This window comes from Notechis scutatus, chromosome 2 (genome assembly GCF_049901735.1).
Source record: "Notechis scutatus isolate UNSWTSFEM ecotype Mainland chromosome 2, rNotScu1.2, whole genome shotgun sequence".
In the NCBI taxonomy this organism is placed as follows: Eukaryota; Metazoa; Chordata; class Lepidosauria; order Squamata; family Elapidae; genus Notechis; species Notechis scutatus.
In genome coordinates, this window is record NC_142010.1 from 135,743,730 (window position 1) to 135,762,521 (window position 18,792).

Genomic DNA, 18,792 nt, shown 5'->3' on the forward strand with positions numbered 1-18,792 from the left:
GGGCTTGTATAATTTGAGACACAGAAAGATACTGCTTCCTTCCTCCTTCATAGAATTTGGTATCAGGACTGCAGCTGGGCTAGGTGAACAAAACATCTGATTTGGTAGAAAGCCATTGTTGGATAAGAAGCTGAAAGCCTCTGCTTACTTAATTTTATGAGAGCAAGCACAGAGAAGTGTTTAAGGACAATCTTAGGGAGGGGGGAAACGTTTATTTATTTATTTATTTATTTGATTTGCCAATTGTTTACAAGATAATAAGTATAAATGTATACATAGTTGTGAATACATGAAATGGGTACATATAAGAAAAATAAAAGAATAAGAGAAACAATAGGACAGGGACGGTAGGCACGTTGGTGCGCTTATGCACGCCCCCTACAGACCTCTTAGGAAAGGGGTGAGGTCAATAGTAGACAGTCTAAGGTTAAAGTTTTTGGGGTTTGGGGAAGAAACTACAGAGTCGGGTAGAGTATTCCAGACATTGACCACTCTATTGCTGAAGTCGTATTTCCTGCAATCAAGTTTGGTGCGGTTTACTTTGAGTTTGTATCTATTGTGTGCTCTTGTGTTGTTATGGTTGAAGCTGAAGTATTCATTGACAGGTAGGACATTGCAATGTATGATTTTATATACCATGCTTAAGTCAGACCGAAGACGGCGTAATTCAAGGTTTTCAAGTTCTAGAATTTCAAGTCTGGTGGCATAAGGTATTCTACAACGAGTAGAGGAGTGGAGAACTCTTCTTGTGAAATATTTCTGGACTTTCTCAATTGTGCTAATATCAGATACATAGTGTGGGTTCCAGACTGATGAACTGTATTCGAGTATTGGTCTAGCAAATGTTTTGTATGCTCTGGTTAGTAGTGTGATATTACCAGAGAAAAAGCTACGTAGGATTAGGTTAACAACTCTTAATGCCTTTTTGGCTATGTAGTTGCAGTGGGCTCTAGCACTTAGATCATTAGAGGTGAGTATTCCAAGGTCCTTTACAGAGCTTGAGTCATCAACAAGATCTTGACTAACGTCTTGATCTTGGTGACACTACCCTATTTATGAGCCTTCTCCCTTTTTTGTATCTACATTGTTTCAACTTGGAATCTGTTTTATTGTGTTTTATTCTACCAGTCACAGTAGGTTGTGGTAAAAATGTTATAATTTATACTTTCCTTTTAGTGTAGAAGAAATAATTCATCATTTTAGCCATTGTCTATCCAGTGCAGGATGAATGCCTCTTCCACATGTTTCCAACCAATACAGTCCTGAGAGAGGGCCGTTTTTGAGATTGTATTGCCCTGTGGAAGAAACAGACCATAATCTGCCATGCTGGTCCAATGCAGGTTGGCAGATATGATTGGTGTTAGTCTGGGGTAGGGGTAAGCAACCTGTGGCTCTGGAGCCACATGTGGCTCTTTCATCCCTCTGTTGCAGCTCCATTTCTCAAAATATGTGTCACAACTGCCAATGTGCGACACCCACCGGCCTGCGATTTATTGAGCTTTTCGACCCCTGGTAGGTCAACCATGGATAAATCCAAGAAAAGAAAAGTTTCAGAAGAAAACAGAATCTTTAATTCAACTATACATGCAAGTTTTGTGGCCACTCAGGAAATAGTCAGGCACGGGAAGGGTTTTGTGGCTCCTGGTGTTTTCTTTTCTATGGGAAACAGGTCCAAATGGCTCTTTGAGTGTTTAAGGTTGCTGACCCCTGGTCTGGGGTATCCATCATGGCCTGTTCACCTAGAGAGACCTTCTGGACATAGACATAGTCCACACTTACCCACACAAGCCCCTTTGCCTCATCAAGACCCTGATCATAGAAGAAATTATTATGTCTGGTATTTATATAGTGCTTTTTCTTCAGAATTTGTTAATCAGTGATGATCTAAGACAGAAAAAAAGAAAAATACTTAAAGTTCAGAGCAACAGCAGGCAGGATTCTCTCTCCTCCCGTTGGTTCATTATTTCTCTCTCTCTCTCTTTTCTCCTCCTAGTGCTGTATTCTTTATCACCTATTTGATCCTTGCCTGCTGCTCTGGACCAAGGTAAAATTACACAAGGGGTTGGGACCATTTGTGGTGGGTTAATTCTGTTTGGGGAAGAGACCAATGGTGGAAGAGTGGATATTCTCACCTGCCTTTGAGCTAGTCTTCTTGGCCGGTCTAAAGAACCAAATATGGCCACCAAATTTTTATGGATTTGCTTCTTTCTGGGGATTAGAATGTATTGTGAATGAGTTGTGTTTGCTTACAGATGAACATGTTGAGTATAATGGGAAGAACAAGAATATATACAAATGAGTCCTGAGATTTTATTTGTTCATTTATTAAATGTTTATGTCAACCATCTCCCCTAGAAGATGATGGGCGTCAGTTTTCCAAAAAGATGCAATTTTTTCTTTGCACAAGCTCTCCTTAGCCTGTTAACCATAGACTCAGTCATCTGCCTTTGGGGTTGGGAGGGGGGTTGAATCAGAAACATTCAATTAGTTTATCCCAAATCCTCAGAGTAGCAGTTGAATGCATCCAATGCATAGTTAGCCACCAGCCATCAATGCTCTTTTCGAAATGCACATTCATGTCCAGTGAAGAAATGCTCTCATCTTTTTAATTATTAAAACATTTCACTAAGTCATTACTTTTTTTCTGTGATAAAATTCTCAATTCTGTATGGTTCATACTCAGCAGTTTGTTCTAATACATACAGAGAAATACTCTGCGAGAAGGAAAAGGGTATGAAAAAGGAAAAATCCTGGAGAGAGAAAAAAAAAAAGCAAAACAGCCATAATGAACATGACTAGCTCAGATTCTATCTTTCAGTTGCATCAAAAGACATCTCCTATATTCTAGTGGCATTTTATGATGGGGGAAGTTGTTGACTGTATATGTCTACTGTTTATTACATGTATTAGGGTATATGTTAGACATCGGCTTAGAGAGGAAAGGAAAAGGTCTCATTCACCTGATTACTTTGCTTGAAAGGACTGATGTATCTCAATGCGGTCATATCTTGGCTAATACTTGATCCAAATTAGGCTGGCTAGCTATTTAATCCGTTCTAGCTGCCTCTTTAATAGCTGCCCAGCTCCATGATCCACAACCATTAGAAGGTGAAAGGAGAGTTAATTTTCATGCCATAAAAATGTTTCACTCAGTAGCTCCTGTACTTTTAGGCTTAGCTATAATTCAAATGAAGCCGGTGCCTTGATATCAGGCCCTTTTGTGCAACCAGAATTCTTGGAAACTTGTACATGCTGTGGCCTGATTGCCTTAATTGCTCTGTTGTTCTTTAATGATCTTATTATGCAAGTTAATGATGTACAACTTTCTTTTCACCATGATGCACTTTGGATAACCTGGTTCACTTGGCTCCCTTTCATTTAATTCACAGGAGGTATTTTCCATGGAACCTGATCCTCCTCAGCATCTTTGTAAGTAGCCTAGTATTCAGTGCTGGAACAGTTGCTTGGCCCTAGGGAACTTTTACAGCACACTCCCCCCCCAATTTAATCTGTAAATTTAAAAGGCAAAAGGTTTATCACTCATCTATTTCCAACCACAAGTAATTATGGCATGCACTATCGGTGGCATGCATCCAGTAGATCAATAAGGGATAGATTGTCAACTCCTAAAGATTCTGGCTCCTCATTGGTGCAGTAAATAAACCAAGCACATCAATCAATTAACATGAATAGTAGGAGTTTCAGCCTATGAACCTGGCCTGTAGGTAGCTGTTCAGTCTGAATAGTCCGTGTAACACCTTCATTAACTTGCGCAATTATCTAGTGAACCACAACTCATGGCTCACATGTCCAAGTTCAACATGATTGCTTCTTAGAAGGACTCCTTCTTTGCCTAAACCCTCACTTATTCTCTTCCTTATTTTTCTACCATGAGATAAAATGGTTGGATGGTTATGGAATGGTCAAACAAATGGCAACTTCAAATCTCAACAAACAAATGCTCTGTCTTACATATTGGCAAAAAAAACCCCAGAAAATAAAATACAAGTGAATGGACATGACCTTGTAGATGACCCCCACTCTGTCAAGGACCTTGGAGTACTCATCTCTAATGATCTAAGCGCTAGAGCTCACTGTAACAACATAGCCAAAAAGGCATTAAGAGTTGTTAACCTAATCCTGCATAGCTTTTTCTCCGGTAATATTGTACTACTAACTAGAGCATACAAAACATTTGCTAGACCAATTCTTGAATATAGCTCATCTGTCTGGAACCTGCATTGCATATACGACATTAACACAATCAAGAGATTCCAGAGATATTTCACGAGAACAGTCCTCTCCTCCTCTACTTGTAACAGAATACCTTATGCCACCAGACTTGAAATTTTAGGCTTAGACAACTTAGAACTATGCCGCCTTAGGTCTGACCCAAGTGTAGTACATAAAATTATCTATTGCAATGTCCTACCCATCAATGACTATTTCAATTTTAATTACAACAATACACGAGCGCACAATTGATACAAACTCAAGGTAAATCGCACCAAACTCAATTGCAGGAAATACAACTTCAGCAACAGAGTGGTCAATGCCTGGAATACTCTACACCTGACTCTGTGGTTTCTTCCACTAACTGCAAACACTTTAACCTTAGACTGTATATTGCTCACCCCATTCCTAAGAGGTCTTTAAGGGACGTGCATAAGCGCACCAACATGCCTACCGTCCCTGTCCTAGTGTCTTCTTTTATTCGTATCCATTTCATTTATCAATAATCATATTTATACCTATATCTGTTATCTGATACGTGCTCAACAAAATTAATAAATAAAATAAATAAAATATGGTAGACTACAGAATGTGGTCTTTCAGCTCAGTTGTCTTGGATAGGCTCAAAGAATGATATCCATAAACAGCTTTACATCTTTTTTCCTTCTTAGCCTCCAGCTTTTGCTTTTGCAGTAACTAAAGATTTTTATTTTTTATAGACTCTGTCCATGGCTTACCTGACAGGAATGATCTCCAGGTAAATGCCCATACTAGGTATCTGAATAACATGCTGTGTATTTGTGTGTGTGTTGTGTGTGTGTGTGTGTGTGTGTGTGTCTGCATGATTATATTTTTTCCCTGGCATTCTGCATTTTTCTGCAATCATTACTTCTGAAAATCTATATCAAATATATAATTTGATTTTAATTTCTAGGCTTTCCAAGATTCCATTATTCTCTAGTTCTTCAATTGTAGCTCAATAGCCAATAATCAGTTGCTTATAATTAGCCAACTTTTTCCAAGAGAGTTGGGCATCATTTATACTGTTATTCAGGATACCATTTATAAGTGCTATGAGCTTAGAGCTCAAAGCATTGTTAGAAACCCCACGCACCCACTTCACAGTCTGTTTCTGTTGCTCCCCTCTGGGAGGAGGTTTCGAAGTATTTATAGTGGGACTACCAGATTCTGTAACAGCTTTGTTTCCCTATGCCATCCATCTGGTAAACTCACAAGATTTGTTTTTCTCACCATGTACATGTATACATCCAAACTAGACTGTATTGTTTCTTTGAGACACATAATATAAGTGGGTATATACATAATTTTGTATTTATTTATTTATTTTGTCATGTTCATGTAGTGTATATTGGAGGTGGTGACCCTTTGAGAGCTGCATGCAATGAAATTTCATTTTAATGTATGCTGATCAGTGTACACTCAAAGTGACAATAAAGTTATTATTCTATTCTATTATTCTAACTGCTGTACAGTAGCTTTAATTCTGCCCAGAAATGAATAGATTGAAGTGGGGAGAGGGGGAAGATGCTGGAAAGAATCTTCTTTTTCAGTCTGTCTCTGGTTTGGATCTTGTATAATCCTCCCTTTGTTTCTGCTGTAATAATCCCATGTAGAACAACATGATGGATTTCCATTGTTCAGTATTTATCAAAGGCGAACCAATGGCATAGGGAGAGCAAATGTGAAGAGCAGATAAACAAAGCTGTCACTCAAGCATCCTGGACAACTGACCAGGGCAATAACCATTACCTTTCCCCTACTGTTCAGCAAAATTTTGCAAAGGAATACAAAAGCTAATGTAAATTGGGACACTCAAAATACTGAGCGTATTTTTCTAAGGGCAAATTCTATTAAAGTCTAGGTCTAAAAACTTTGGATATAATATACCGATGGAACAGTGGGAAAAATATGTTTTAAATTAAATTTTAAATATGTAAAAATTGGGATTTACATTGTTATAACTTAAAAGAGATTTGTTACAAAATGACACACTCTTGGTATATGACTGCAGAAAAATTGTCTTAGAATGTTTCAAAGTGCTGATAAAACACAATATTTGTAGGTTAGGGTTAAACTGTAGAGTCCTTGGTGCTCTCTGAGCTTGGTGGTTTTCTTGCAGATGTTTCATTAGCAATAGGTAACTTCATCATGATGTTAACTAGTTTGGTAATGAAGGTTTCCACAAGAAAGCCACCAAGCTCAGAGAGCATCTAGGATCCTACTGCATAAAGATACTTTAAATTTATTATGTGCACAACATGATAGATCATTTTATCATGTCTGGTGGGCTTGTAAAAAATACACTTAATATACAAGGAATGTTCAAGGTCAATCAACTGAAACCAGAACTTTTCTTGCTAAGATTAATTGGCGGTCAATTAGAAAAAAAAGTCCCACAGATGGTTTTCTATGATGCTAAAGATGAAAATTGGCCATTTGATTAACAACAAATTAGCATTTGATGGATCCTTAGACAAATTTATAAATTTTAAGCAGATTGTCTTCTGATATGTCTGATGTTGACTGCTTGACTCTTCTCAACGATGTCATGTCATTATTCCTTTTGCAGCTACTACAACACCACCTCTGTCCTCCTCTGCCTGGGGATTACAGCTTTGGTTTGCCTTTCCGTCACCATATTTAGCTTCCAGACCAAGGTGCATAAATGCATTTATACTATAGTTCCCTGATTTTACCATCTTCTAAGTAAACAGAGAAGTTTTTTCTTTGTTAAAGTTAGCAGGCAAACATTTTGTGATTACTCTAGAGCAGTGGTCAGGGAACAGGGGTAAATTACCCCAAATGGGGTAAAACTGAAAATCCTGGGGGTAATGAGGACGGTCGCGCTGGCGCGACCGTTCTCATTACCCCCAGGCATTTTATTTCCGACATTCTGTTTGTATAGTTTACATACACAAGGACCTTCCTTTCAAATCAAGGGAGTAACGTCGGCGTTTATAAATTTTTTGGGGGGTAAAAGGTAAAAAAGTTCCCTGACCCCTGCTCTAGAGCCGTGTTTCTCAATCTTAACAGCTTTAAGATATGTTGAGGATTCTAGGAGGTGAAATCCACCCATTTTAAAGTTTCTGAGATTTAAAAACCCTGCTTTATAATTTACATCATTGAGCAAACTTACACAGCTTCTCCTGTCATGTAGATAATGGTGGCCTTGAAAAGCAACTTTTCCATGGAATGTTCTTGCCTCTCTCCCCTCTCCCTATCCAAATATGAGAATTGGCTCAAGAATTGCCAACCAAAAAAGTTAAAATGAATTTTCTCCCACTGGGAATGAAGTTAATTGGCAACTTTTTAGATGGAGGTGGTAGGAAATGCTTTTTAAGATCTCTTCAAACAGTATGATGAGTTTTTTTTTTAAACCCACTCTATATCATCACTCATTCAGAAGGACTTTATCAGGCAGGAACAGCAAGAAAATAAAAATATAGTAGAATCATTTGAAAGAGTCTTTTGCCCTTTCCACATGGCAAGTCAAACATTTTCTATTGTTTGAAAGGACTGAGTTTATGCTCTGTGGACATCTATTCTTGATCTGATCTCTATTTATGATTTTGCCCCTATGATTGGTATTGTATTGGTATGGTTGTGGTTTATAGATAACATAAAAGGGAATATACAATATATAATATACATTAAGTTCAGAGAACATGTAGTATAGGCTATATGGCTGCTAAACGAAGTAGCAAATATTTGGGTTTTTATTTATTTATTTATTTATTTATGGGAGCCCCCCTAAATCTTGTGACTTGAAGATTCATTGGATATGAACTTCATTAATGTTCTAAGATGGCAGATTCAATGCATCTGATAAATATTAAGTTGGGAAAGGCACATGTGGGCATTACTTAGGCCAGGAATCCCCAATTCCCCGGTCCATGATATGCCAGAAACCAGAACACACAAATAAGAATGAAGCCACATTCCTGAGATGCAGGCAACACACGAAACCATATCCCCTCCGATCCGTGGAAAAACTTCACTCCACGAAACTGGTCTCTGGTGCCCCAAAGGTTGGGGGCCACTGACTTAGGCTGTCCAGGAGCTAAGGGGACTTTCAAGTTAATCCATGCATCTTATACTAATGTCCTTTTGTTTTCTCCCACAGTATGACTTTACGTCTTGCCAGGGGGTGCTTTTTGTGATGCTGATGGTGCTGCTGTTCAGTGGGATCATACTGGCTATTATGCTTCCTTTCCATTATGTAAGTTTCCTATTTTTGCCAACCAAATCCATATATATGTATCCTACCGATTGTTATTTTGCCACGTCTAGTAGCAGAGGAGACGCAGAACTTTCTTCCAATGCTCAGTTATGTCATTGATGTTATGCAAATTAGGTGTGAAGCAAAAAACACTACAGGTAGTCCTTGACTTACAACCATTTGCTTAGTGACTGTTAGAAGTTACAATGGCACCGAAAAAAAATTGATTTGTGGTCATTCCCCCCCCCCCCCGCCGTTTTGGGGTTTTTTTATTTTTAAATATACATCAACATCAATACAAGAACAGTGTGGCATCTGGGTATCATTCATTTCAATACAAGTAGCAATAATAATATTAATAATATTTCTTACATTAGTCAAACTTACATAACCCTGGTATTAATATACATGTTTCTTTTAAAGCAGTTATTCAATATTTCAATGTTCCATTTTAATGCCAATCACAATATTATTTGAGCATACATAATAATGCCCTCTTTCAACCTCTAATCTTTCCATCTAGTTATTGCTTTTATTCTATTATATAAAAATATGTGTACTAATATTCCCCTTATTTCTACCTCTATTCTAGCTTCTAGTCAGGTAATCCTAGTGTTGACACAGGTGTTTATATTAAGATATAGTCCTTCATTATTTAGTTATTCAATGTTTCAATACACCATTCTAGTGCCAATCACGATATTGTTTAAACATGCATAATAATACCATCTTTCAACCTTTAATCTTTCCATCTAGTTGTTGCTTTATATAAAAGTGTGTACTCTTATTTCTACCTCTATTCTAGTTTTTAATCAGGCCATCATTACATTAGAAAAAAAGAATATTTCCTTTCTATCCGTCATCTCTTGTTCGTGATCATTTTTCTCACTTATGACCATTGCAACATCCCCATGGTCACCTGAATAAAACTCAGAAGCTTGGCAATTGAGTCATATTTATGATGGTGTGATGATCCAGGGTGGGATACAAAATAAACACAGTCACAAAACCAGGTGAAGCCCCTTTTATTCCTTCACTTTGCTTCAAAGCTCCAAATATCCTTGACTGGAGACAAACCCCCCCCCCACAAGCAGTTACGAAAAGGAGGAAATGCCGTTTAAACTAAAAATGCCTATAAATTATAAAGGGTAAAAACAACACAAACCACACTGAAGCAATTAAGGGAACCAGGCAAGATAAGGACTTGAAGACGTCCACAGATATTGGAACACACACTGGGAAGGATGCCAAACTCAGAGAGGAACGACAGACTAGAGATATTTCCACGCTTTGTTTCCAGCACTGGCCCATACGCATGTCCGTCCTTTTAACCAGTTCTCACAGCTGCAGCCCATGAAGAGGATCAAGGCCCTTTCCTCCCCCGTAGACCATGCTATTCATGTCTCTCCCTTATCCTCTCCTCCCTGCATTCCCTAGGATGGAGAGGGGATGGGCCTGGATCTTCCTCTGACTGCCCAGCCTCCTTCACAACCTCCGGAGCCATACTTCCACTCCCTGTCAGCTGATCCTCCTCTCCCTCAGAGTCAGACTCCAACAGGGGCATGACAGATGGTTGCAATGTCCCGGGGGCATGTGGTCGCCTTTTGCGACCTTCCGACAAGCAAAATCAATGGGAAACCCGCATTTCACTTAACGACGGTGTTGCTAATGTAACAAGTGCAGTGTTTCACTTAACAAATGTGCCAAGATAAGTAATAAAATGGGGCCAAACTCACTTAACAAGTTTCTCACTTAACAACATACATTTGGGGCCTCAGTTGTGGTCATGAGTGGAGGATTACTTGTATCTTAATTTTTTTTCTGTAGTTTTCCATTGTATCGGTATCGCCTTCACTAATCCAACTACAGAAAGATCCTTTGAAAGGAAACATGGTCCAAGAATGTGAACCCCAGTAGATATTTGGAAGGGAAATCATTTCCTTTCTCCTTTGTCATTTAGACTCTTTAGATTTGATTTATTTCTCTCCTCTATTTTTATTAAGTATTTGCTTTTATCACAACCACTGCTAGCATAGCTAGTGTAAGGCAGAAGGCTTGGGACAGATTGTCAGCCAAAAGGAGAAGTGTCAGTTATCATATGGAGGTGGTAAACAATTTTGGAATATCTTGTTTAAGAGAGAAAAGTAAAGATGAGTTTTTAAAAAAACCAATAGGGCATCTTCTGCTGATCCTTTGTTCTATTGCTTGTAGAATCTGTTCTGGGGGCTGCTAATTGCCTAGTATCTCACTGCCATGTTCTCACCCTCTTTTCTATATAAGCTCACTCAGTTACAGAATATAATAGAATAACAGAGTTGGGGGGGATCTTGGAGGTCTTCTAGTCCAACCCCCTGCTCAAGGAAACAGGAAACCCTATACCATTTCTGACAAAGGGTTGTCCAATCTCAAGTGCTGGTGAACCCATGACATCTGGAAACAAGCCGTTCCATTGATTAAATGTCCTAACTGTAATTTCCTCCTAAGCCTTATCTCAGTTTGTTTTGCCATAACAATTACCTGTGTTTCAGGCCTTGTTATCACTTTGGGGGCAGCAGGTTTTGCCACTGGGTTGCGTTTAGTTTTAACTTGCTCATGGGGAAAATACTGATTGTGAGAGGGAAAGAAACGGGTAGAATGGAGGCAAGGAGGAAGGTTAGCATCTCTCCAACAACAGATAACAGATAATCAGAGTTGGAAGGGACCTTGTAGGTCATCTAGTCCAACCCCCCGCCCAAGCGGGAGACCCTATACCATTTCTGACAAATGGCAGTCCAATCCCTTCTTGAAAGTCTCAACTGATGGCGCTCCCACAACTTCCGAGGACAAGCTGTTCCATTGGTTGATTGTTCTCACTGTCAGAAACTTTCTCCTTGCTTCCAGGTTAAATCTCTCCTTGTTCAGTTTCCATCCATTATTCCTTGTCTGGCATACAGGTGCTTTAGAAAATAGCTTGACCCCTTCCTCCCTGTGGCAGCCCCTCAAATATTAGAAGACCGCTATCATGTCTCCCCTGGTCCTTCTCTTCACTAGACTAGCCAAGCCCAGTTCCTGTAACTGTTCTTCGTATGTTTTAGTCTCCAGTCCCCTAATCATCCTAATCAACACTTTTCATTCTTCCATTTGTTATCACAGGAGCCTTCTAGGTATTGAGAAATATTGATGGAAGAGGGGAGGGGGGGGTAAGCTTACCTTTTGCTGGCCTACATAATGAGGGCCCTTTGATAGGCATGCTTTGTTTGCTTGGGTTTTGGCTGGGCTGGGCTTCCCATTAGCTTTGTTGCTCTAGATAATTTCTCATCGCTAATTGTTTCCTACTGGAAACCATTTTGAACTTCCATTCACAATCTTCTGCTGTTATCATTCTTGCAGTAGCAATACACGTCATCTGCAGTGGGAGGATTTTCTAATGTCCACTATTATCGGAAATAAAAAAATACACCCATAGGCTTCTGACAGGGCATGGGAGAAAACAATTACATTATTTTATTGCTGGGATTTTCGAGTTCTTCCTCTCCTTCTCCTTTTCTTCCTTCTTCTTCCCAAAGATGTCCATTAAAAAAATACTGATGGATTGGAAATAGCCTTTGCCAACTCCTTTCACCATATCCAAGCCATTGAGCGTGATCGGCTTTCCTTTTCATTTGGTAGAATTAAAACAGAGAAGTATGGAGAAGTGCCACCCCTCAGAGGAAGCAGCAGACAAACTGGGGATTAGCAATAGTTTTTAGCCTGGTCCTCAGAGTATCTGATAATCCCTCTGATCTTGGACCTCTGCATGTTTTAATTTGCCTACAGCCTAAAACTCTGATAGGTAAGGCTGCTAAAATTGTCTCGATAAAAAATGCATTGCTTTCTTTTCCTGCAATGTTGAAGATGGTGAAAATGATTTGTTTACAACAGAGGTCTCCAAGCTTGGCAACCTTAAGACTTATGGATTTCAACTCCCAGAATTCTCCAGCCAGCATAGCATAATTGAAGTCCACATGTCTTAAAGTTGCCAAGTTTGGGGGCCCTGGTTTACAAAATCGTGTACGTAAAAAGTTTCATTTCAATGTTCCATCTTCTCCAAATGGCTTTCAGCACATTCTTGTTTTCTCGCTGTTTTTCCTGATCACACCTGTAAATTTTGGCCAGTCTGCAGATTAGAGCAGATCATGACCTGAAGTTAGTTCCAATCGATCACAAGATGATGAATGGTATGCTTGAATGCATTCAAGAATGGAGGTTGAGAAACAGATGTAGTGAACTAGCGTGACACAGAGAAAGTTGCCTACTTCCTTAATGTGATTTTTTTTGAAAAAAAGGTAGCAAGTCCCATTTTTATTTGGTCTTTGACCTTAAACAATAAATCTTGCTCGAAAGATTCTTTATATAAAGGAGTTTCACTCATGTGATTTCCCATTTACAGTTGCTGCCTATCTGTGCAACAAGCTGATAAAAGCTTTACCATGTGATCTGTGTAGATCCTTTTTACTATCCTTATAGAAAACAACAAAGGGTTTCTACAACACACACACACACACACACACACAAACCTACAAACACACACACACTTATTTGAACATGGTAGTTCCAAACAGAAATAACTATTCAAAATCTGATTGAGGGGAATGTAAGCTTCCGTCATCTACACGAGGCCCGATAATATACAAATGAGATGTTATCAGCTATATAATGTATAACATTCCTGTCATACATTCATCTTAAATATTAACAGAAGCAAAAATGGGAAAAATAATACTGCTTGCATGTCTGAATTATTCAGGCCCAAAGTAAATTTAATGGTGCTTTCTAATTAGTCTCACTATATGAAAGCAAAGAAGCTCCTTAATTACATATACATACTCAGAGAAAGATACACAATGATGGAAATAGTAGAGACCAGATACCGAAAGATGTAGCCTTAATTTGTCCCGTTAGCTTGAATGAGAAGGCCATCAGTAGTATTCTGCAAGCACACAAGTCCATAAGGAGGTCCCAACTTCCTGCAAGAGGCAAAAATAACGGAAGGACTAGAAAGGTAATGGTCCCATCAAGGCCTCAACCCCCGTTAAATGCAGAATATCCATCGCAGGAGAAACTGTAGCATCCCTAACCCTCTTTGCTGTGCTGGTGAAGGAAAGCTTTGCAACCATTTTGAGAAGAAACCTCCAGGGTCACAAATGAACGACTCCTACTTTTGGGAGCACTTTAGGGAGTGGTTAGAATCTGCTTCCCTATATTTTTCACCCAGAAGGCTCGCTTGGTTCTTTCCCTTCTTCCAGAAACATTTCTATTTGGGATAATGTACTGGAGGCAAATTCCTTGTGTGCGTCCAATCACACTTGGCCAATAAAGAGTTCTTCTTCTTCATTATTATTTGGGAATCAACCAAACCTTCCACGCAGTTGTTTGGATGTTTCTGTCCTCATATAGGTTACATTAAATTCTGCCTTATTAGGGTTGACCCCAAAGCTCTCTCTCTTTCTCTGCAGGTGCCATGGCTCCAGGCCATTTATGCTGTACTGGGTGCAGTTGTATTTACAATGGTAAGTCAGCATTGTTTGGGTTGCCTAGGTTCAAGCAGAGTCTTTTCAATGGATGTGGGTCGTATGCAGTTTTGCAGAGGGAGGGGGACAGCAAAGGGGTGAAAGTGGGCTTGGTGAGGATGCAAAGCGGTTGGAGTGACATCATGCACATAGACCAGGAGGTTCTGGTGTGGCTGGGTTGTCAAGTAATTTTTTAAAAAAACACAGTGAAGCCTAATTTAATGAACATGTTACTTCTTCAATGTGAATGCTCTCTGAGAGGCTCTAGCAGCTTGAAAAATGTGGCTTAGGGGCATTTGATATCCCTAGGGTTGAAGATTTATGGAGATTCTCAATCATCCAGGCCATGGTTGTCCCAAAGTTGCTTTTTCAAAAGGCAGCTGGACTTTGTTTTTTCCTTGAAAACATTTCACTTCTCATCCAAGAAGCTCCTTCAGCTCTTCAGTCCTTTAAGTCAGCAACTTAAAGAAAGAAAGTCCAGTTGCCTTTTGGAAAAGCACCTTTGGGACTTAAGGATGAAGCCTGTCCATATTTGGGTTAAAGTAGTGAGATCTGTGTGTCCCTTGTATGATATTACAATAATCTTATAGAAATTAGGTAAAATGTTTTCATCATTCCTTGCCTGCCTTCAAATGGAAGATGAAGTCCTTGGATAATGCCCTTCTTCAGTTTAAGAATCTTAAGCAGAGTGAAGCATCCCGAAACATTGCAGGCCAAGGAAAGCTAAAACAATATAGGCTACAATGTGCCATAGACATAAGGGGATTGTGGAAGGTATATTGTGTCAGTGATCAGTTTCAAGTTAGTTAGTCCCAAAATACGAATCTGTGGATGGAAAGTATGCTCAGCCTGATTTTTATCCCCATGAAAAGCCAAACTCCTCTCCTAGTCATGTTTTATTGTTTAGATTTCTGCACCAATGCAAAAGAACTAAAACTGTCAGGTGGTTGAATGAATGAATGGTCTCAATAAAGCCATCAACTTTTTTAAAAGGCACATGCTAGAAGCTTGTAAGCCACACACTTGTATTGAAGGGATGGATAACAAGTACATTCGTGGGAGAAGACTGGCTGTATAGACTTTGCTCCTTCCCTATTCTGGGCTCTGCCATGCTGAGAGATGCCACATAGAGAAAGATTTAAAAAAAAGGGCAGTGAGGCAGTTGAGGCATGTTGTAGGCTGGTCTCACATCAAATCTTCTTTCATGTACCATTTTCCTGTCCAGATTCTAGGCCAGATTCAGCCCATTGGGTCAGCAATGTTTTCAGCTCATCAGTTGGCAGCCCTATTTCTTTGTTCAGTAATCCATCTGATGGAAATGAACCTCCTTATTTGAGATAGGTGCCTTCTATGTGCTAGAACATTTCTCTCTTTTTGTCAGGGTTCCTGAAAAATCTTTCTGTGGAGTTCTCTGGACATTTCTCTGAGCTATCAAAAGGTTTTCTCCTTCTTTTGGCCCCAACCCTCCCTCAGTTTCCATTTATCTTCTCTGCTCCTGATTCTGGACCTTTGAATGTGGTTCTTACGCAAATACTCAGCGATAGGAGAGATATACACATATCAGCCAGTGCCTTAAGCCAACAAGGTTATCTGGCCTATTTCTGTAACCCTGTCAACAATACTGGAATAAACCAGCTTACCATTTCCAATTCCAAACAAAGAAAGGCTGTTCGCCTTGCTTTCTGATCATGTCACTTTGTACCTTTGATAACCCAGGATTGCTCATGGCACGAATCCACAAATATGAATGGTGAGTCCTGCTTCTTTAATGAGGATTTTAGGAAACAATCATAAAGCAAAGGAAAGAGATGGGTATTATTATTATTATTATTATTATTATTATTATTATTATTATTATTATTATTATTATTATTATTAGGTATTTCTTCAAGTTCAAATTCACTGAGCGCTTTGTTTCGAGTGATGAATCGTCATTGATCGGCTAATCATAATTCAGTTATCCTTGAGTCTCGATATTCTTGTTTCCATAACTTGTACATCCTTTTTTGGTAGCCTCATTTTTCTGGTTCTGCTTTGTAGTAGCATTTCATTACAGTGCGGTTCTCTGACATGGTGTATTTCTGCCGCTTCTGAGGTTGTTCAGCTTCCAGTAGCCCTGTAGGCCCATGTCCTGGTTGTTCAGCTATGGGACCTATGGCCTGTAGCCCATTTATCAACCGATGCCCAGGTTCCCCAACACCCAATGCGGTCCTTGTTAACCCGGGCGACGACCGAGCTGGTCTTGGCTTCGTTCAGTTGTGTTTCACCATGATTCATTGCATGGGTTGTTGGGTGCACTCAGTTCTGCTCCTCAGCCTAGACCTCTCTGACATGGTTGGACCTGCTGGTAGTTTGCACTACCGCCAGCACAGCTCTCAGCTTCATTGGAACAGTTAAGCCCCCCACCATGTCAAGGTGGCATCCTGTGGGGTGTTTTACGATTAGTGAATTATGATTAGCCGATCAACGACGATATTTGCCCAGAAAAGCAGGTGGCAGAGGACTTTTGCATGTGAAGCAGACAGTCGAAGAAGAGAAGCATACTCTGGCAGATTATGTGAAAGACAGTGTTGAACCAGCTTTGATGGAGGTCAATGAGAGGAAGCTGCTCAAAGTGCAGCAAACCAAGAATCAATATAGAAAAACAGCAATGCAAACTCGGGCTGACAGCTGGTGTAACAAAGCACTGCATGGACAGTTCCTGGAAAAGATCCAAGGAAAAGTAGATAAGGAAAAGACCTGGTTATGGCTGACCAATGGAACACTGAAGAAAGAAACAGAAGGCCTGATTCTTGCAGCCCAAGAACAAGCCATCAGAACGAATGTAATCAAAGCAAGCCGGAATAGAAAAATCTGCTGATGACCCCAAATGCAGACTCTGCAAAGAATGATGAAACCAGGGGTGGGATTCTACCAATTTTCACCTATTCACTAGAACCGGTTGTTAACAAACTAAGCAGTTTGGAGAACCTGTTGTTAGAAGAAATTCCTGGCCTAATCCTGTAAGGAAGGCAGGAAGGAAACATTCTGGTGTTGCTTACAGAAACTGCCTCTCCATTAACCCTTATTACAATCTTGGCAGGACTAGAATTCCTGTCTCAGGAACTTCTCTGGAGTTTTTTCCCCTCCTTTGCTGGTACATTGCTTGTGTGGAGTGACCATTCAAAGTTACAATGGCACTGAAAAAAGTGACTTATGACCATTTTTCACACTTACGACTGTTGCAGCATCCCCACAGTCATGAGAGGCCAGGTGAGGAGATGCGTGCCTCGATGTGAGTGATATTGAGTTGGCCATGCCCAGCCAATAACATGACCACCAAGCCACACCCACCCAGTCACATGACCACCAAGCCACGCCCACCACCTAAGCCATGCCCACAGAACCATTTGTTAAAAAATTTGAATCCCACCCCTGGATGAAACCATTGATCACATACTGAGCTGTTGCAAGACAATAACTCAGACTGACTACAAACAACATCACAACACAGTTGCTCAGATGGTCCACTGGAACTTGTTTCACAACTACCATCTGCCTGTAGCAAAGAACTGGTGGGACCATAAGCCTGAAAAAGTGCTCGAAAATGAGCCTGCAAAATGAACATGTGGGACTTCTGAATACAGACAGGCAAAGTTTTGGAACACAATACCCTGGATATCACGATTGTGGAGAAGAAAAAAGTGTGGATCGTCGACATTGCCATACCTGGTGACAGCAGAATCGATGAGAAACAACTTGAAAAAGTCACCAGATATCAGGACTTGAGAATCGAACTGCAGAGACTCTGGCATAAACCAGTGCAGGTGGTTCCAGTGGTAATCTGGGTGCTGTGCCTAAAGACCTAGGCAAGCACTTAAAAACAATTGGCGCTGACAAGATCACCATTGGTCAGCTGCAGAAGGCCACCTTACTGGGATCTGCTCGCATAATCCGCCAATACATCACGCAGTCCTAAACACTTGGGAAGCGTTCGACTAGTGATTTGTGATACGAAACCCTGCATGGTTATCTCGTTTGCTGTGTATACTGTCATTTTTGTAAATAATAATAATAATAATAATAATAATAATAATAATAATAATAATAATAATAATATTAATAATAGAAAATTAGCTTGAGGGTTGGTATTGGAATGATGTTAAAATACAATTTGGACTTAAGGCTGCCTCATATATCATCTGGGATAAAGCAGCAACAAGGGGGAAACAGCATAAACAATTGCCATGGCATGCTTTTGCAGCCGTTTGATAGCAGTAGCAATAGCACTTAGACTTATATACCACTTCACAGTGCTTTTACAGCCCTCTCTAAGTGGTTTACAGAGTCAGCATGTTGCCCCCAATATTCTGGGTCCTCATTTTACCTGACTCAGAAGGATGGAAGGCTGAGTCAAGCTTGAGCCTGGTGAGAATCGAACTGCCAAATTGCAGTCAGCTGGCAGTCAGCAAAAGTAGCCTGTGGTACTGCACTCTAACCACTGCACCACTGTGGCTCGTTGGTATTTGGGTTAAGGCACCAGGTTGGGAATTGGGAGATTGTGAATTCTAGTCCTATCTACTAGTCCTATCTTAGGCACAAAAGTGACCTAGGGCCAGTCCCTCTGTCTCATCTCTAGCAGGCAGGTAAAGGCAAACAAACCACTCCCAAAATCTTGCCAAGAAAACTCAGGAATGCAGCCTGGCAGTTGGTAGGAATCAAAGCTGACTTAAACGGATCAAAACCTGAAAAATAAAAAAAAGGCGCATTCAGTGTCTGAAATTGAAATCATCTTAAGTTTGACATGATTAA

General features: G+C 40.0%; 1 protein-coding gene and 1 long non-coding RNA gene across 4 annotated transcripts in view; one reads left to right on the top strand and one right to left on the bottom strand.

Annotated features, from left to right (window-relative positions):
- FAIM2 (Fas apoptotic inhibitory molecule 2) overlaps positions 1-18,792 on the top strand; it is a 106,413-nt gene that overhangs the window by 85,121 nt on the left and 2,500 nt on the right. For all 3 annotated transcript variants that reach the window (XM_087953989.1, XM_087953990.1, XM_026679962.2), the window contains 6 exons: positions 1,994-2,044; positions 3,390-3,429; positions 4,953-4,990; positions 6,824-6,911; positions 8,378-8,473; positions 13,948-14,001. In XM_087953989.1, the coding sequence (XP_087810115.1) occupies positions 1,994-2,044; positions 3,390-3,429; positions 4,953-4,990; positions 6,824-6,911; positions 8,378-8,473; positions 13,948-14,001 (367 nt within the window). The remainder of the gene's footprint in view (positions 1-1,993; positions 2,045-3,389; positions 3,430-4,952; positions 4,991-6,823; positions 6,912-8,377; positions 8,474-13,947; positions 14,002-18,792) is intronic.
- The window catches only part of LOC148132262 (uncharacterized), a 29,230-nt gene continuing 11,603 nt past the window's right edge, over positions 1,166-18,792 (bottom strand). The window contains exons 2-3 of the long non-coding RNA XR_015747246.1: positions 1,780-1,884; positions 1,166-1,295 (exon numbers count right to left, since the gene is read on the bottom strand). This is a non-coding gene — a long non-coding RNA (uncharacterized LOC148132262). The remainder of the gene's footprint in view (positions 1,296-1,779; positions 1,885-18,792) is intronic.